At 36.4% G+C, this 20,144-nt stretch overlaps 1 protein-coding gene across 2 annotated transcripts; it reads right to left on the minus strand.

The window, feature by feature from the left end:
- Positions 1-3,261: 3,261 nt before the first annotated feature.
- LOC138706328 (venom serine carboxypeptidase-like) lies at positions 3,262-18,681 on the minus strand. Of its 2 annotated transcripts, none has more exons than XM_069835464.1 (7): positions 18,650-18,681; positions 14,083-14,413; positions 12,157-12,343; positions 11,713-11,856; positions 10,805-10,879; positions 7,413-7,579; positions 3,262-4,757 (listed from the first exon to the last, which is right to left on the minus strand). In XM_069835464.1, exons 2-7 carry the CDS (start codon positions 14,398-14,400, stop codon positions 4,224-4,226), a joined length of 1,425 nt encoding a protein of 474 aa, XP_069691565.1. In that variant the 5' UTR covers positions 14,401-14,413; positions 18,650-18,681; the 3' UTR covers positions 3,262-4,223. The 2 variants fall into 2 exon arrangements, with proteins under 2 accessions (XP_069691565.1, XP_069691566.1); XM_069835465.1 differs by lacking the exon at positions 18,650-18,681 and adding an exon at positions 15,221-15,304.
- Between the last annotated feature and the right edge of the window lie 1,463 nt (positions 18,682-20,144).

Below are 20,144 nucleotides of genomic sequence, written 5' to 3' on the forward strand. Positions count from 1 at the left end.
AGGGACTAATGCCCTAGTCTGAGGATATTTTCAAATACTCGAAATTTTCAGGCAAAAAGTCAGAAGCGGTGGAGAGACCAGCTTTTAATCAGCGTTCAGTCTGAAGCGGAACAGACGAGAAGGCCTAATCCAAGATAATTAATGATGAGGATAGTGATGATAATGACGATGATGATGGAGTAAGGAGATAGTGTCTACTGGATGCAAATAACCGTGAATCTAGTAGTAGAATAGCATAGGGAAGCGTAAATCTGTAGAAAATGTGTAAAAAAAAAGCTGCACTCATACCTCAGGAAGGTTTAAACTAGGTCGAAGTTTTCAGATGTCCTCATCAAGCAACCGAGTTTAAACCTCCCTGACGTGTGCTGAGCTATCATACAGCAATATTAAAGCTAAATATAAAATATTACAACGCCCTTTCACGTGATTCGTTTCGCAGCCGGAAGATGTAGGTTAGTTTATTTTACGGCTCTTTATCAATATATTATGGTTATTTAGCGTCTGAATGAAGGTGATAATGCCTGTGAAATGAGTCCGGGGTCCAGCACCGACAGTTACCACCATTTGCTCATATTAGGTTGAGGGAAACCCCCGGAAAAACCTTAACCAGGTAACTTGCCCCGACCGGGAATAGAATCTGGGCCACCTGGTTTCGCTGCCAGACGCGCTAACCTTTACTCCACAGGTGTGGACAACAGATCATAGAGAACTCTAGTAAGTACATGGGTTGGAGCATGATAACTGGTTAGCAGGCAAATATGCCACTTCAATCCGTGGGAAAGAGTGGTCAGAAAGTTGGTTATGGATATAGTAAATGGTTGGATTATCTACAGAGAAATACATGGACGAGACTTCCTGGACCTACTTAGAATCCGATGATACTTGGCTGTTCAATATCTCAAGATGTTTTCGAAATGCAAGAGAATGGGGCGCCCTATGTCATCACCTCGAGGAGTGAAATTTGATATGAGGTTTGATAATAGAGGTCATTTCATGGCAAATCGACCTCTCAGAAACACTGCCGGATGGAATGGTGTAAATGGAGGCCAGTAACATTTCGCAAGAAGTGTGATGTAACGCTCTGTCAAAGATGCTTTGAGCCTTACCACACTTGGTAAAGACAGATATTACTAAAATAAGTGTGTTTCATTATTGCTGCAGCATTGTATTGTTGCATTAATTGCATTAATTACTAAAACCGTCATAAATAAATTTATTTATATTGGTGTAAATATTTCTGGTTATAATACATTAAATATACAAAAAATATATTTTCTTTATTGCAAATGAATACGCAGATATCATAAGTGCCCAGAGGTCTATTTATAGACAGGGTGATATTCAACTACTTGGTGCACGGCAGAAGAAACAAAATATATTCTTAACATCTTATGGATTAAATTTTTTAAATAGATACATTGTTCTAGTTTTTAAATAAAAATAATTTGGGCTTTAGTGGGTTAATTAAATACAAAATTCTATAGAAGAGATCCCTTGAGACTCCAAAATAACTTTTAAATTTTGTTTCACTACCAATCAGATGGCGGTTTACAAGAATATTGTAAGCACCCTCGCTTTTCCTATTCTTGAAGATATCACTGTCTTCACCAAAAAGAATACAGGATCATTTCCTCTTCATCATTATCTTCCTCTTTCATCATTAGCAAACAGGTGACGAGATCCACCATGCGCTCAGCGACTGATCCACGCGATCTCGCAGCCTGAGAAACCACAAGCCTCGCAGCGTCATTGCGAAGATGGTTCGCAGCGGCGGCCTCGCATCTCGCACGTCGCATGCGTCGGTTCAGAGAAACCAAGGCTTAAGCAAGCGCCTTAGCCGACTGAGCTATGCCGGTGGCTTTTTTATTGAAGTAATTGAGGATATTATGGTGGCTTCAATGCTCTTTATTCTGTAATATGAGGTCGAGTGATGCACTGTATTTGTACTCCTCTATCACGTCTAGCATGATGCGGTCGGCCCCACGTTGGGCGCCAATTTATGATGCGGTCGGTGGTGCGCCAAAATATGTAGCGGTCGTCTGTCGTCGTCGTCGTCGTTGCCCACGACGCCTTTCCTTGCCCTCGGCTGCCAGCTCCGTCTTATATGGAAAGTATCTCAAGGATGGCACGTCGATGTCAATAATTAACTATGTACACTGATTAATTTGGGCGCCAGCCTCCTTGAGATTACTCCGGTAGAGGATGAGGTCCCAGGTCAGCTGCAAAACGGTCGGGACATGGGGTTTGGGAGACGTGCTCGTAGGTTGTAATGATGTAGGCGCACACCAGAAGTTGTTGGTAAGAACTATGAAAACGTTTATTATTATTAAGTGTTCGTTTCAGATTAGCAGAAATGCGCGTCCAAGTGTATAATATCTCGCTCTCACTTCCCGCAAGTTGGTATACTAATTTCTGAGTTCACGTAATTATATATTTTGTACTATAAAACACCAGTAATATAACGGACAGTTGATAACGTGATGAGAGGAAAGAATTCAGACTTATAATAATAATGCAACACACGACTTCTTACTACACCCACTAAAAAATTCTAAGTCCGTAAATTGTTATACTTCCGAGTTAGGTTTGCCGAGAATATGTGGAGTGTGACCTCTCCGAACACTGTCTATCTGCCTTCTGTCTGTCTGCCAAATCTATCCTCTACTTTCAACCACCAAACATAAAATTTCGCCCTCCTATCTATATATCACGTGTCTCTATCAAGAATCCTGATTGGCCATGATTGCACTTACGTCACTTAAGACGCGTTCTTCAAAAATTGTTCGTTAACTAGAACATCCTCTTACTTCCGGCGTCCTGACAATTCTCTGACATATACCAGATCATCTCTATTGGAACCTGGCTTGGCGTCATCTTACTGACCACCCGCAGGCAAAGTCCATACATTCCCTCATCAGTCAACTCCACGCCTGGACACATGTTTCCTGTCAGCCTAGCTTGGCTTCGGTCTTCCTGCCCACCTTTTACTTCCGTCTCAGATTCTGGAACTTCTTACACGTCCCACACTTACTATCCATATGAGAATATTAACACGAAATACTAATCTAATCAAAACCTCCTTATCCTATACGAGGAACCGTCTCAAGCATAAGACTGCAGAGAAGGAATGGAGAGGAGGGGAGGAATTGTAGCTATTGCTGGAATGAAATTGGAGCAGAGCACGCAATAAAACGGGATGACATCGCCGATGTAATCTGTAATGCGATACTGTACATAACATAATAAATGATTTACTATTCTGATTTGTGATCGGTTTTAATAGTATTTGTGCTGTTTTCGTTTCTATCACATGAAAAGTATAAATCTGGTTTTTGATTATGCGTTGCCTCACTTGCTTGTCTCTGGTTCCCGCAAGCGTGTTTAGGCCAGCAGCATACAGTACTGCATCGGACATTCTTATCTCGTACAGACGGTTTTGTCTCGGACCGTTCGATGTGACGGTGATTACACGCATTCTTATGAGGCTGTAGCATACTGCATTGGACATTCGTCCCTACACTGTCACATACTTATGATATGAGTATATTACAATACAAGATTGAGTATTGTAATATGAAGTTACGATAAGTATATTTTACAACATTTTATCCACTTTAATAACAAATTAAATTAATAAAAGTAATTGTATTATTTTTACTAGTTTTGAACATATCTTTTGTGGAGAGAATATTGTATTATTATTAATTTCTTCCTGCGAGAGGCGATTCATTTATGTTTGTTTTATTAGTTTTGAACACGATAGGGTTTTGTTTATAAAAGAGGAATAGTAGACTAGGAGAAATGAACATTGTTAAAATGAGTTCAAAAGAGGATTCAGATATTGAAAATGCTGCAAATTCTGCAATTTGAATGTTTAGTACCTTCGAAATCCCGCGTAAGATATGAAATAGAATACAACGAATTGTAAACACATTGTTGTTAATGTTTATAATAAATGAAATACATTTAATTTAATTTAATGTGTGGTTCACATTACGCAACCAGTTACATAATAGCAGTATTGTTACCTAACTAGTTGCGTAACAGCAGTATCATTACCTAACTAGTTGCGTAATGAATGTGTTTACAACATTTTTGTTAGTGATATAAAGTCCACATTACATAATCAAAGTGGATAAAATAATTTATTAATATTAAATAAATATTTTTGAGAAAAATGTTAACAATATTGCCGGTAATCATCTTCGAGCTTTATCATCCATTCAGTTTAAGCCTTCAGTCATCTTGTTTCTGGTGAATCTGTTAATAAGATCAAATGCCCATTCAGGTTGGTCTTGAGGCACCATATGTCCAGCATTCCGGACAAGCACCTCCGTGAAGTTACCCCCTGTTTTCATGAACCCTGCCAGTCTGCCGTTCACATTCCAAAGCAGACGCTTGGCTTCACGGTACTCTGTGGCCTTGCTGAACTCCAGTTTGTTGTACATGTTGACAGAAAGCGCGTAAGCTACAATGATATCCAACTGGCCGCTATAGTACAACACTCTGTAGTTATCTATCAGCTCCTCCAGCCACGGACGTACTGATGTTGCCCAATCGTTGGGCGCCAGAACATCATAGACAATATTGTTTATAATTGAAAAGTTGGTATCGCCAACATGAATAGCTTTTCGAACTTCTATTTGCTGCATAAATTCGTTTAAATTATAAAACATGTCATCCAGTGACTCCGGTTCCTTCAAAAAATTGTAATTTGACACAAATGTGTTTGAATCTTGAGCTGTTAGTAGATTCATCTGAAACAAAAGTAAAATATGGCGTAGATGTAATTACAACCCTTCTGTGTGCAAGATTGAGTGTGAATCAGGTATTAGTTTGGGGATGTTATTTTTCACATATAACGAAGTAATTATTTATCCTAAGTATGTATCACAAGTAACTTAGTAATTCACTGTCACATAAAAATGGAACCGTCTCTTTCAAGTTGTGCCGCAAGTTTTCTTAGTATTATCACAGTCTAGTATATACAGTCACGAAGCTCAATACGTACTAAATATGCAAACATTAGATAGTTGCTCACCACTAGGATCGCTAATATCGCCTCATTACAGGCAATGCAAAATAGTACCGTCACAGTCTATTGTTTCTAGCACCCTCAAAACTCAAGCTTCGTGACTGTATATAGCAGACTGTGGTATTATAAAATAATGTGACTGTCACAATAAAGACACATTTAAAGGCCCATTCAGACGAGGCCACTTAGCGGCGCCATTAGTGGCGCTGCGAACGCGGGTTTGAAGCACTGCTTAATACACTAATTTTTTAGAGAATTTTTTAGTCTTTCAGCCTAGATCATATATGTAACAGTTAGGTCATCGCTATGTTAAAATCGTTTGCACTTTGAAGAGAACAACCGCCAGTATCGCCACCCGTCCGCCGTAAACGAACACGAGATGGCAGTAATGGCAGTACAGTCGCTAATGAAATTCAAATGGGAATTATGACGTGACTCCTTATGTAACAACTAGATGGCAGCGTAGCAAACCTGACAAAAGTTGTTAACGTCAAAGCCTATAAGGCCGACCTATCTGGGGTATATATTATCTAGGCTTTCGGGTGAACATGGACGTAAAGAGAGATATAGCTAGTTTTGGTAACTTAGCTCATACGGAGGAAGAACAGACTTGAAAATAGAAGAACAATCTCGATCTATTCATTGGTTTTAGAAAGACAGAATCGAGGGCTATTTCACACTTTATTTGATGATTTAGATAAGGACTACGAAAAGTTTTTTTTTTCGCATGTTTAAGAAATCATTTCAAGAGCTTCTAGCAGGAATTACCAATGAAATTTGAAAAACAGACACCGTGGCACTATAGGCTGTATACTGTCTTGGCGTTGTAAGGGATTGGTGGTCCAATAGTCGTCCGTTAGCAGCGTCACAGACGCGCCACTCACGCGCCACTAAAATAGTGGCGTCTGAAACCTTCAATTTATTTCTATATATCGCGACGGGAAGCGTCACTTTTAGCATAGATCATATATACCCAGATTGCTCTGCGTTATAGACTTTGACGGTAACAACTTTTGTCAGGTTTACTATGCTGCCATCTGGTTGTTACATAAGGAGTCACGCCATAACTCCCATTTGAATTGCATTAGCGACTGTACTGCCATCTCGTGTTCGTTTAAGGCGGACGGGTGGCGATCCTGGCGGTTGTTCTCTTTTAAAGTGCAACCGATTTTAACATAGCGATGACCTAACTGTTACATATATGATCTAGGCTGAAAGACTAAAAAATTCTCTAAAAAATGAGTGTATTAAGCAGTGCTTCAAACCCGCGTTCGCAGTGCCACAGGCGAAGACAACCACCCATACCGTCTGCAGCGCCACTATTCTGTGGTTGTGGCTGCATCTGCGTCTGAAGGCCTTCATTTATCCATTATTCACAATCGGCAGTTTCAGCTGCGCTTCTAAAAGTGGCTCGTCTGAAGAAGCTCTAAGACATTTCGCAATAACTCAGCTTCACAATTTTGTTAGGTATGATGTTACAATGTTTTATTAAATTGTTCTTTATAAAAATCTCCATTTAAACTTTATATGCACCTTAAAATGCATTATACCTTTTTCAGTGATTTAATAATTAATAATAATTTATTTATTTAATCTGGCAGAGCTAAGGCCAGTAGGCCTTTTCTTCCGCCCAGCCAGACTCTAATTCTAATTGATTACAATTGCTTACATAGTTATTACATTAATATCTAGACCATAAAACAACATGAAAGTAAATAATGAAAGTTGGATAAGTAATGTTAGTGTGACAATAATAAACATTGGTAAGAAATAGTTATAATAATAATAATAATAATAATAATAATATAATAATAATAATAATAATAATAATAATAATAATAATAATAATAATAATAATAATAATGAGATAATTTAGATATTTATCTGTGATATATATATATATATATATATATATATATATATATATAACCATTAAACATTGAGAAACCTGAAACAGCTGTTATTGTTAACAAGAATTGTTAGAAAAATATTTCGTTAGCCTATTCTTAAATTGGTTTGATGTCTGACAGTCCCTGACATTATTCGGTAGGGAATTCCAAAGTCGAGGAACAGCCACAGTGAAAGAAGATGTAACTCACATGTAACAAAATGATTGTGTTTACAAGAGGGGCAATACCAACGACAATAATAAGTTAATAATAATAATAATAATAATAATAATGATAATAATAATAATGATAATAATAATAATAATAATAACAATAGAAGAGACTTTGAACCTACTTGGTTTCGGCATAATTGCAAGAACGAGAGCAAATAGACTTGTAACAAATTAAAAAAAAAACAAAGCATGCATGTAGTAGTTTAAATATGAAACAAAAAAATAAATTAAATAATAATATGAAATTTAACTTACACTCCATGCATCATAAGATTTGTCTTCCTGTAGCAACTTAGAAATAACTTTCTCCTGAGCTTGCATCATTATGTACGTTGAAGTATCAACAAGGCCTATTTGGTACAGGAGATCGCTGTACTTATATTGTGATGGAGGATCGGATAATCCGTTGCCCACTGCAATGCCTGAAATATACATAAAAACGAATTGATATATTTATCAGAACAATGCCGCAGTGGGAAGGGACAGTATTTGTCCAGGCTGGAGCCAGTGTAGCGTATCGACACACGGCAGACAGAATAACGCAAGCGAGGTTGCAACACGTTACTTGAAGGAGAAGCCAGTTCATATTCTTAGCTTGCGAGTTGGAACTAAGTTTCATGTTAGGATTATTTTTTATAGTTAAACCACAGTCACTCATCAATCATAAATCAATGACTTCATCTTTATCTTTGATACTGACAAAACAATATACTGAACAAAAAGCAATTCGAAGAGTACAGGTAACTGCTATTATTCAATCGTTTCCTATGTTCCTCGACAATAATGGACTGATATCAGAATTTCAAACGTCTGTAGAAATGTAAATGGAAAAAAAAAAAAAAAAGATTCCAAAAATTTATGGGCCAGAGTGTGTGCTTATAGCACAGTCTAGTATATATAGTCACGAAGCTTGAGTTGTGAGGGTGCTAAGAACAATAGACTGTGCCGGTACTATTTCGTATTGTCTATAATGAGGCGATATTAGCGATCCTGGTGGTTAGCAACTATCTATGGATGCATATTTAGTACGTATTGAGCTTCGTGACTGTATATACTAGACGTGGTTAAACTGTAAGCCAGTTTTTATCATATGGCGTCCTATGAGTCTGTGTCTTGACGTTAGTTAAACGAAACGTGGGTCATGTTTTATGTTGGAGGGGTAGCTATCTGTTCTTCATAGCTAATTGGAAACATACGTTTTATACAGAGTAAAAGGCGATCTGTTATTTAACCTCCTTTTAGAGAATGATTCTGTGAAATTAATAGAACAAATTCTTTAGTAACTTTAACTACACATAAGTTCATGGAATGCTTCTTGTAAAGAAAAACGACTAAAAGTATACTATAATAAGATTTGATTCAAAGAGATCGGTGCCAATTCACGAGGTACAGATCCACGACTTCTGTATGATTTTCTAAGCGTCTTAATGCGGCGATGTATTAGGTCTATATCTTTTGAAGCGTCAAGTTTTCTGACAAGCTTCGAGTACATTTTTGGGATTTCCTTCCAAAACTCTTCATGTGTTCTCAATTTTCCATATTTTAGATCTTCAAGGACATTGTAAATCTTTAATGTCTTCTCTTCCATTATTGAAACGCTGCAACAATAACTGATACACGCTCATTAATGACATCTTCACTTCACCCTCGACTTCACATATTCTTCGACAGCAGCTTTTCAATCTTGTGTCCAGTAGTGCTTTAGAAGGACTAGCCTACAATCTCAAACTTTATCACCTCCAATTTATATTCTTTGCAATAACAACTACTGACAACTGTAACATGATCACAATAAGCAATAATAGCCATAACATCTTGTACAGTAAATTGCATATTCGAACTAAATAAAATCAATAAAATCTTACAAAACAACAAAATTAAGAAATTGACATTACTTGTGAGACAACCTAACACACGAAGATGAAACATAATTATACCTATCTTATGAAGTATACAATGAGAAGAGTAAAAGCGATATAAATTAGGATTATGACATACATTGCGGGTTACAAGCTTTTGAACAACTGGAAAGATCATGTTCTGCGACTTCCGGATAACATATACAGAGTGGGAATGAAATAACCTTGCAAATTGAAAGGGATATAGGCATATTGAAATGAATAGAAAACCTATATTACGTTTTGTGATTAAATGCACGGTTAATTAGAAAATTAAGTTCGAAGTTTCAGCAGTCCTGCAACATCGCCGCGAACACACGCTTCTCGTGATACAGATGTAAGAGGTCAACGAACTCGGTAACTCGGTGAGTCTCGCTAGAAGAACTGTTCTCTGGCGTTCTGTTGCAACCAACTCGCAGCATGCAGATACTTTAATTCGGAGATTTTTTAAATTAAATTTACACGAAAACCGTTCACAATATTGAAATACGCCAGAGGGATAAATTATTCTTTATTAGATTTCCTATCTATATAGACAAAAATCACGATCCTACTCGCAATAGTTACCGAATAAGAGGTTGTTAAACATCTGAAAAAAAAACATCTTTTCTGAAAAAACTATTAACTTTCCACCAATATAATATTATAGTTTTTTGTTACATACAGCGAGTTGGTATAGCGCTGGTCTTCTATGCCCAAGGTTGCGGGTTCGATCCCGGGCAAGGTCGATGGCATTTAAGTGTGCTTAAATGCGACAGGCTCATGTCAGTAGATTTACTGGCATATAAAAGAACTCCTGCGGGACAAAATTCCGGCACATCCGGCGACGCTCATATAACCTCTGCAGTTGCGAGCGTCGTTAAATAAACCATAACATTAACATTACAACATGAGCTATTCGGTCTGAAAATCTACAAGGCTATTTCACTTCCATCCTGTATAGGATGGAAGTAACATGACTGTTGGATAAAATAAAACAAAGAATTCTAATACAATATTAAACCTAAAGAAATACTTTTCCCAGAACAAAAAAAATCCTCTAAATGTTAACACTGTTTATTCGATAAGCACTATCCGTACGATTCTGATTTTTATTCGTATCATCAGAGAAACTTATAAGGAAGGATTTATTCCTTTGCAGTTTTTCAATAAAATGTACGGTTTTCTTGAAAATTAAATAAAAAGATTTATCGTTATTTCCTACATCAGGAAATCTGGCAACTCTACTGCAACGACTAAGGTATGGAATGGAACTCTGCTGATCTGACTGAGTGCGTGTGCGCTTTCGTACGTGAGGCTACGACGCAAAACTACGCAGACTTTTAGCTTAATTTTCTAATTAACCATGCACTTAATTACAAAATGCATACAGTATTAGATTTTCTTATTTTAATGTATTCTATTGCCCCTTAAATCTGTACAGTTATATCACTTCCACCTTGTATATGCTACATCAAGACTGCTAGGAGGACCAAGAAGAAAATAGAGTGAACAGTTCCTTGGAGACGAAACGAACCTGGCGACACGTAGTCCGTGGTGGTGGTGGTGGTGGTGGTGGTGGTGGTGGTGGTGGTGGTGGTGGTGGTGGTGGTGGTGGTGGTGGTGGTGAATAAGAAGAATTAATTCCTCACCTTTCTGATCGATCTCTCCAGTTACGAAATTGACACTTAACAATGGCAGAGAAAAGACATACACTCAACTAGATAAATGAATTTCACACATTTTAAGAAAGAAAAAAAATTAACTCACCTTGAAGATTAATTTTAAGCTGAGCCGTGGGGTTCTGTTTATGAATAGTGTAAGCCAGAGCTGGAACGTACTTTCCTAGAAAAAAGAAAAAGAAGAAGTTGAATGAATTATATTGCAATTGCTGCATAATCTCAAGCATAATCTCTTATGAAACAAGTGATTCGTTTTGAACATAACCTGTGACAACTTAAAAATCACAATTAACTGAATTCTTTAATATTATATAATATATATATAAAGAATATTTCGAAATAGGAGCGTTGGGGCATAAGTCATGACAACTATTTTTTTTTAGAATGAGAACGCGGTTCGAAATTTTGAAATACGCAAATGAAAACGCAGGTTATATGTACTATTAGAGTAGGACAGGATAGGATAGGGATCAAACATCCATAAACGACACAACATTATGCACTTGAAAGGGCAGTGTGTATACTAGTGGAGTAGGATAGAGTGTGTTTATGTGCTACTTGAAAGGGCATTGTGTGTACTAGTGAGGTAGGACAGGGTAGGGCAGAGATAAAACACCCATAAACGATACAACATCAAGCTACTTCAAAGAGCAGGGTATGTTTATGTGCTACTTGAAAAGGCAGTGTGTATCCTAGTGGGGTAGGACAGAGTAGGGTAGAGATAACATCCATAAACGACACAGCGTCATACACTTGAAAGGACAGTGTATATTTATGTGCTACTTGAAAGGGCAATGTGTGTACTAGTGGGGTAGGACAGAGTAGGATAGAGATAAAACATCCATAAACGAGACACAGCATTATTCTACTTGAAAGGGCAGTATGTGTACTAGTGGGGCAGGACAGGATAGGGTAGGGTAGGGTTGAGTAGGGTAGAGTTAAAACATCCATAAGGACTACACAAGATTGGAGGCAATACCAGATTACAACTTTTACCTGCATAAGATTCTCCTGCTATGAAAAATGGGAGTGACTGAAGTTGAGGGAACATCGTGAAGAACTGAGTAATGGCGGAGTATAATTGGGCAGCTACTTGATCCTCGTTCTGAGCGTAACCTTCAAAATTGCTGAAGCTGAATCCTGCAATAAGCAATGTTTATTGTAAATCTAGATCACTTATTACAGGTCACTTATTTGTGATTTTTAGTCTATTAACCTTGCAGTCAATCAGTCTGAAAGAAGGAAGAAGAGGAATATTCCTGTTTTTAAATCTCATTTTCTCAAACTAAGGGCCGCAGATTTCTTTGACAGTAAGTGTTTAATCATGATTTCATAATATTTTTAGTCCCAATTAAATGAATGGTGTAAAATATTTAATACAAAATATAAGCTCATTTGCCTAATATTTAATTTGTAATTTAGGTCTTACTTTCCTCTTACCTGTACCAACCGGATTCTCAAAGAATATAAGAGAATGATTCTTATGCCAGGAGTAGGGATTCTTCAGAAGGGAAGAGCCGTTCTCTGAGATATGATAAGGACCAATTTCATAGAACAGACCACTAAGAGACGATGCTCCTGGACCTCCTTGCAGCCACAGCACAATAGGAGCATTCTCATAGTCATTCTGTATTAATCATAATTCTTTTCAAAATGCATTATATGAATTAAGGCATTTAGTGTATTTAACTTGTACATTGTTATTCAAAATACACTTAAAAACTATGACATAAAGCAACCACTCCCAAGATTTTCATATGAATAAACATAATATGTCACATTCACATGAAATATATAAGCCATGGCAATGCCTAATAGACTGATAGATTTGATATGTAGAGTGATTCAAAAGATTGTGCTCAAACTGAAGAAGCTTACAGAAGAGGGGCTGGAATATAACAATTTTACAATAGAAGCTCATGGTCTAGGATGTAATCGTGAGTCAGGACAAGCCTGTATACAGGATGATTCACGAGGATTTACCGTCCTTCACGGAGCTTATTTCTAAAGACATTTTGAGCAAAAAATGTCATATAGACATAGTTCCTATTCTCAATATTTCCAGAGTTACACTAATTTAAAATTGTTTATAAAATAGGCTTACGTTTTATCTTTAGTTTGAAGGTAAAATAAAAATACAAATAGAGAATGAACCATTGAGAACTATCATCTCTTTAATTGGCAAGTATTATGAAGCTAAAAATGTGCTGTGAACTCCTTAGTTGCTTCGTACAGACATCTTTTTCTATTTTTAACTAGAAAATTACATTATTATTACACACTTATCACAACAATTATTACAAATCACACCACTTCCACCGACTTAATTATTTCCAGTTCAATTTTGCATCCTAATTTACAGTCTTGGAACGTTTACAACACATTTAAAAAAATGTCGCCGTCCGCTTGAGTACATTTGGCTTGTGAACGGCACTCGTCGCTCTACGTAACTGCATACGGCTATCTTTGATTTCCGTAGCGCTCGCGCTGGCTGCTGACTGCACGCTGACCAAGATCACGCGTTCACAGCAATGCGTTCCAATAACTATACGTAACTCTGTAAATATTGAGAATAGGACCCATGTTTATATGACATTTTGTGCTCAAAATATCTTGCTCAAAATGTCTTCGGAAATAAGCTCTGCAAAGGACGGTAAATTCTCATGAATCATCCTGTACGTCAGGAATTACATGATGGACAATATACAAATTATGTGGTAGTAAATATTTAAGTAAGAAAAGAATTGTATGAACTTAACAATTACTCGATAAATTTAATACTTAGAAAACTGTGGGCTACACGTGAGACAATTAAAGAAAACAACTCAATTTCACCTAACTCATATGCTTTTTGTCTGAAAGTGAGCTATTATCCTCATAGAAAAAAAACCAACAGATAAAGAACAAAGGAATTATGCGAAGAATGATTAGATGAACAGAAACAAAAAAAGAAGCAAATGGGGAAAAGAGGAAGATGAAAAAGGAGTAGTAGAAGAAATAAGTATAGGAAGGAAAGGATTAGAAAGTAAATGGATAAGAAGAAAGCGAGGAGAATACACATGAAGAGGTACAGTACAGAAGAATTTCATGAATACAGATGTATACCAAAGAAATACAAGAGAGAAGGAAAGAAAATGAATACGACCAGAAGAAAGGCGAGAAGGTGGAAAAAAGTAGGAAGAAGTTAAAGAAACGTAAGGACGAGAAGGTAAAGTAGAGATAAGGAAGAAGATAGACGATTATTTTATAACTTACAGTAGCCTACCTCTATAGATTATCAAACCAAGAAATATATAATTAATTAGCACATTGCATTTGCTATGAATGAAATAATAAAATAATTCTACTGACTATTAAGGCACTCACCTCGGCTGGGAAGAACCAGAAGAACATGTTTGAATTGAAATTTTCGTTGACAGTGAAGTAACCGGAGTAGCTGGGGATGTCATCGCTGAACGGCCCACCTCTGACCGCAGACAAATTCTGTGCTTCTTCGACCTTCCCAGACTGGACGTATGGAGTGAGGATCAGTGGGGAACCCACTTCTTCTTCCGTAAAGGTTACTTCTACTTCCCCTTCTTCTGCTAATAATCTTGACGAAATATTCTGGGACGGCAATATCAATAGTCCCAGACCAGGAGTAGCACCCACGACCAGAAGAAGCAACACCACCACACTCCACATTTTGCTCTTTTACCTTAAAGATAATTTTTAATTTGTTGTGTACTGTTAATTCCTGCAGGTACCATTTGCACGGTAGTCATAAGTATATACCCATATACAAGAAGAACGACACTAAAATTATGACTTATGACCTAGCTGAGCTTCTCTCTGCACTAAGGCAAACTCTGTCCTATGGCCGGGGACATATTGCCTGCAGAGATTAGTGAGGCCCGCTGCGGTGCACTATGTCGACTGTGATTTGGATGGGGTGGGTCCAGGTTAAATGAACGGTGTGCCTGAATGTTCACAGGGAAAGCAGATGCAGAGCAGTGTATTAACTTACCTGGTTTGCTAATTTTAGAACGTATTACTCTACCATTTTTGGAGTTTTTGTTCATATTATTACCCATACAGTATGCTAGAAGATTTTTTTTTGGTGGGTTACTTTACGACGCTGTATCAACATCTTAGATTATTTAGCGTCTGAATGAGATGAAGGTGATAATACCGGTAAAATGAGTTCGGGGTCCAGCACCGAAAGTTACCCAGCATTTGCTCAAATTGGGTTGAGGGAAAACCCTGGAAAAAACCTCAAAACCAGGTAACTTGCCCCGACCGGGATTCGAACCCGGGCCACCTGGTTTCTTGGCCAGACGTGCTAAACGTTACTCCACAGGTATGGACTGCTGGAAGATGAACTGATAAAACATTGATTCATGAAAATTAGTTTATCTATTAGTTATGATCATTTAATCTTTAATATGAATATGTAAATCCTCTTTAGAGAAATAAATTGGACTTTAAATTATTAAAGATAGAAATTCGTGAATCCAAAACCTACCCATGAAATTATGCAATGTGAGAAAACTGCAAACTGTTGCAACAGTCCCAATAACCTTACTCAGTGAAGAACTGTTCACTTCAAGTTTCAAGATAACGATGCTGATATGAATAATAAAAAAATGAAACGCCACATGTACAGAAGTAAACTATATATACCTGTACTATATATATTATGTTGTTTACGTTAACGTCTGGTTTATTTATTCGAATATCTTTGTTATAATACACAGTAGGCTGATGCACTGCATAAACATGATTTATATATCGCGTGTCCGTCGGTTGGGTTGACCGGAAATAGCCTAAACGTGTCAAACTGTGTTCCCGGAAGATTCAAGGTTGGCCGCAGTAAATTATGCTAGCTCATAAGGACTTCGTACTCAATTGAGTTACGGATGTGGTGCTAGTTTGACACGTTAATTGCTTTACACGTGGTTCATTGCAAGACGATATTTCATTGTAATTATCCCGGAATACACTTTTCATCGCCACAAACAATTTTTTAAATTACTGATAAAGTCAGAACATAAGGTATTCCTTTAGATAAAAAGTATACAAAAGATAAGCACAATACTGTTTTGCTGAAGAAAATTTTGACAACACGATTAACGAATATTTAAGAGCAGAGGGTGAACAATATTCAATCGTCTAGCGTAATGATGGTAGGTTATTAAAATAAAAAACAAACATTCGATCGGCGCGGCCCTGCTGAAGGCAAACACTGCCGGATCAACCCGACTAGTATAATGGGCACCTGTTTGATATACAGACTGTCTCAGGAGGAATATAAAATATTTCAGGATAATGTAGTTTGGGTTAAGCTACATCGATTTAACCTGATATACCTACGTGCGAAATGTAACGGTTGGAAAGTTTCTGATGCGCGAAATTTTAAATGGAGAGAGGCATTATAAAATTATTTCTACGTTTTAGAACGTTGTGATAGATACATTATTGAAAATGTTGCATCTTGTATTGTTCCAATGAGTTTATTTTTTCATGAAAATTAAGTACAAACTCAGTAACAAAATAAAATAATTACAGAAGACAAATTAATAAAGTTTATCTTCTTATGGGTTTCATAAATTGTAAATTCATACCAGGTATCGGTACAGGTTCTCTTTCCGACCTCAATGAAACAGTTCGTAGCTTGCCACTTTCAAATAACATTCGGTAAACACGAAAAAACACACAGTCAGACAGAATTCTTCGCTTTATAAAACGCCTGTATTCCTCAACAGCAGCCAATTTAATTTTTTTTATTTAATAATTAATATCTTAGTTATAAGTGAACATTGTAATTGGTTGCCTGTTATGTTCACATCTTAAAATAAAATAAGTGCATTGCCTTCACAAAATCCATAAACAAAAATCACGTTTGTACATTCACTATGCGAATATATGAATTAAATATTAATATCAAATATGAACGTGTATTTAGTTGTGTATTTTGCGCTGGTATTACGGTGCTCAGATGCTACCGTGTGCAAAAGATCTGGCGTAACATGTCAAGTATAGTACACGGAACCGCAAGATGTTCCAGAATTGCTCCCTTTAATTTCTCCCCAACCGTTAGATTTCGGACATAGATATATCAGGTTATCCCAAACTATATTATCCTAAAGGATTTTACATTCCTCCTGAAACACCCTTTATATATAGATGAAACTATTTCTGTAAGTAAACCAGACGTTCATCTAAACAACGTCAAAAATTGCCTCGCCATCTATATTAATGATATTATATTATCACTTCAATCATATAATAATATTAATTAAAAACATGCTGAAAAAATACCGATGCACATTCTCCGCTAAATTGAATATAAAGGCGGACGTAAGTTAGTGATTTAGGAAGTTAATTGCTGTATTGGAAACAATAATTATGTTTATTAAGAGAATATTAAGGGAATATATAATAAAAATATTGAGTTCTGACCACAACGAAATCAACTGGAAAGCATTGACGTCAGTTATTTTGCAAATTGTCGTAACTTTTCGCAATACTATGACTATTCATATAATCTGGAAGTAGGGCCTATTCCAAAAAATGCTGAATGCCGGATGAAGAAATTTCGAGAATCGAAATAAAAAATAATTAAAATCATATAGAATAATACGTAAATGATAATGTCCCTTTAACTCCATAAATTAATACCAGATTTCTGCGGATTAGGTTAATCAAGAAAAACCGAAACTGTTCTAACTATAGTCCACGAATACTAACCGGTTTCATACGTGATTTGTGAGTTTCGTAAAAACTTTGACTCGTGTATTCCTCTGTGCGTAGTTCGCCTAATATCGTTTAATGTTGTGAGAATTCTATATAATTTCGGAGAAGGAATATTCATTTAAGATAGTTACGTGAAAAACATTCTTACAAATCATGCAAATCATACAAATCTCTTCGTATTTGTCCCATGATACACGTTCCATCAACACATACAATTTTTTTATTAGTGAAACAGTAAAAAACACATAGCATTTCCGGTGACTTTTATTTGTAGATTATCTTTAAGCAAAAAATATATGCATACAGTCGACGGAATCTGAAGAATTTCTTTCTTTCTTTCTTTCTTTCTTTCTTTCCCTTTGTTTAACCTCTCCCTTTTAGGTACAATCTGAAGAATTTAAAGAAAAATATTCGTCAATATTTTTGCAATACGTCAAAATTAACTTAAACTAGTTTTTCGCACTCTTTTCAACAGAGTTAACGTATGTTTAAGAGCAGAGGATGAACACTTCGATCGCTTAGTGTAATAGTATTATTTGATTATGTATAATAGATAATTAAAGTACGAACGTCAATACAATAAGTTATTAAAATAACTAACATTTTAGTGACTCAGCCCTTTTTTGACTGCAAAACACTACTGAATTAAACTTCGGGGCTATCCAATTTTCTCAGCTCTGAAGATGACCACAACACAGCGGTCGAAACGTCAGCCACCAACACGATATAAGTGCGGTATAAGCCCCGAAGTTTATCCACAGACCATGTACACCAGCCGCGGAAGCCTACACGAACACTACTGAATTAATCTCACTGATTTAGATCAAGTATTGTGACTGTAAAATGGTCCTTCCATTAGAGAGCTGAGAACATTGATTTTTTTGCAAAAAATATACCGAATTATTTCCAACAACTGACTCAATTTTACGAATAAATAGATAGAATTTATGGAAACATAAGATCCGTTAATTTCGAATTTAAACGCTTGCTAAATTTACTTTTCTTCCTTCCTCACCACGATTTTCAGAATAACATTTCAATGTTCAACCACATATTAAAATATCTGACATTCTTTCAATACAGTTAAATTCAGATTTTTCATAATTAAAAAGTAAGGCATATTATAAATTATTTGCTCGAGATAATATTCTTAAGAGCACTGCGAATAATAATAAAGGATACACGTAAGATCACTTACCTACCACTCAAGCGGAAAGGAGAAGATGGAAGGAGATGTAAGGTTTGAAGGCTTTATATATGCTTGACGATATTTAAATACCAATAAACTTCACTTTTATAACTTACACGTGTTTTATACTTGGGAAAATATAGTTTAGCAATCCTTGTAATAGTCGTGTTTCCAAGATGATTTTTATTGCATTATCGCTTCTGTCATTTTACAAAATGAATATACTATTATGTCAAAGCTTGTACGAGTCCTTTGTTACAAGAACGTAAATAACACAAATGTTGCAAAATAAATCAAATCAGTAATGATAAGGTCCAAAAATGAGGTCAGGATGAATTTAGTTAGTCGGCAGAAAAGAGTCTTTCGTAGTCTGTACTTTTCTTCTTACAGAGCTTCACCGGTAACAGGTAGAGGTTTGCAAATATAGCCTAGTTATTTCTTTGGACAGAAACATAAGAATATTCATTCATTAAGATTTATGTTATTGCGGTAAAACTGACATCCGAGGAGTTTTACTCTTTTAAGGTCTTAGTTATAGTCATAGCTATTGCATTAAAATTGATTATTGTTTGAATGTAAAATCTATTTGTTATTTAAATGCTGAATAGCGAATACGATATTTTGATTTGTCCGTTCACGTTTACAAGAATGAGGCGCAACCACTTGTTCCCGAGACTACCGTACAACTGTGCTACTAACATTAAAAACGCTAAAATCCCGGATTTGACTAATTTCACCTGAGATAGAACAGGTTTTTCTTCAGTACTACAACTAACTTCCCTATTACATGTTATTAATTATTCGTATTTTTTGCTTCTTAATCATGTACACACATTCATTACCTAATCTATTGATATTTTTGTTTCCTTCCTTATTGTTGGTATACTTACTTACTGGCTTTTAAGGAACCCGGAGGTTCATTGCCGCCCTCACATAAGTCCGCCATTGGTCCCCCATCCTCAGCAAGATTAATCCAGTCTCTATCATCATATCCCACCTCCCTCAAATCCATTTTAATACTATCCTCCCATCTACGTCTCGGCCTCCCCAAATGCCTTTTTCCCTCCGGCCTCCCAACTAACACTCTATATGCATTTCTGGATTCGCCCATACGTGCTACATGTCCTGCCCAACTCAAACGTCTGGATTTAATGTTCCTAATTATGTCAGGTGAAGAATACAATGCGTGCAGTTCTGTGTTGTGTCACTTTCTCCATTCTCCTGTAACTTCATCCCTCTTAGCCCCAAATATTTTCCTAAGCACCTTATTCTCAAACACCCTTAAGCTCAAAGTGAGAGTCCAAGTTTCACAACCATACAGAACAACCGGCAATATAACCGTTTTATAAATTCTAACTTTCAGATTTTTTGACAACAGACTGGATGATAAAAGCTTCTCAACCGAATAATAGCAGGCATTTCCCATATTTATTCTGTGTTTAATTTCCTCCCGATTATCATTTATATTTGTTACTGTTGCTTCCAGATATTTGAATTTTTCCAC

This window comes from Periplaneta americana, chromosome 9 (assembly GCF_040183065.1).
Source record: "Periplaneta americana isolate PAMFEO1 chromosome 9, P.americana_PAMFEO1_priV1, whole genome shotgun sequence".
Lineage (NCBI taxonomy): Eukaryota > Metazoa > Arthropoda > Insecta > Blattodea > Blattidae > Periplaneta > Periplaneta americana.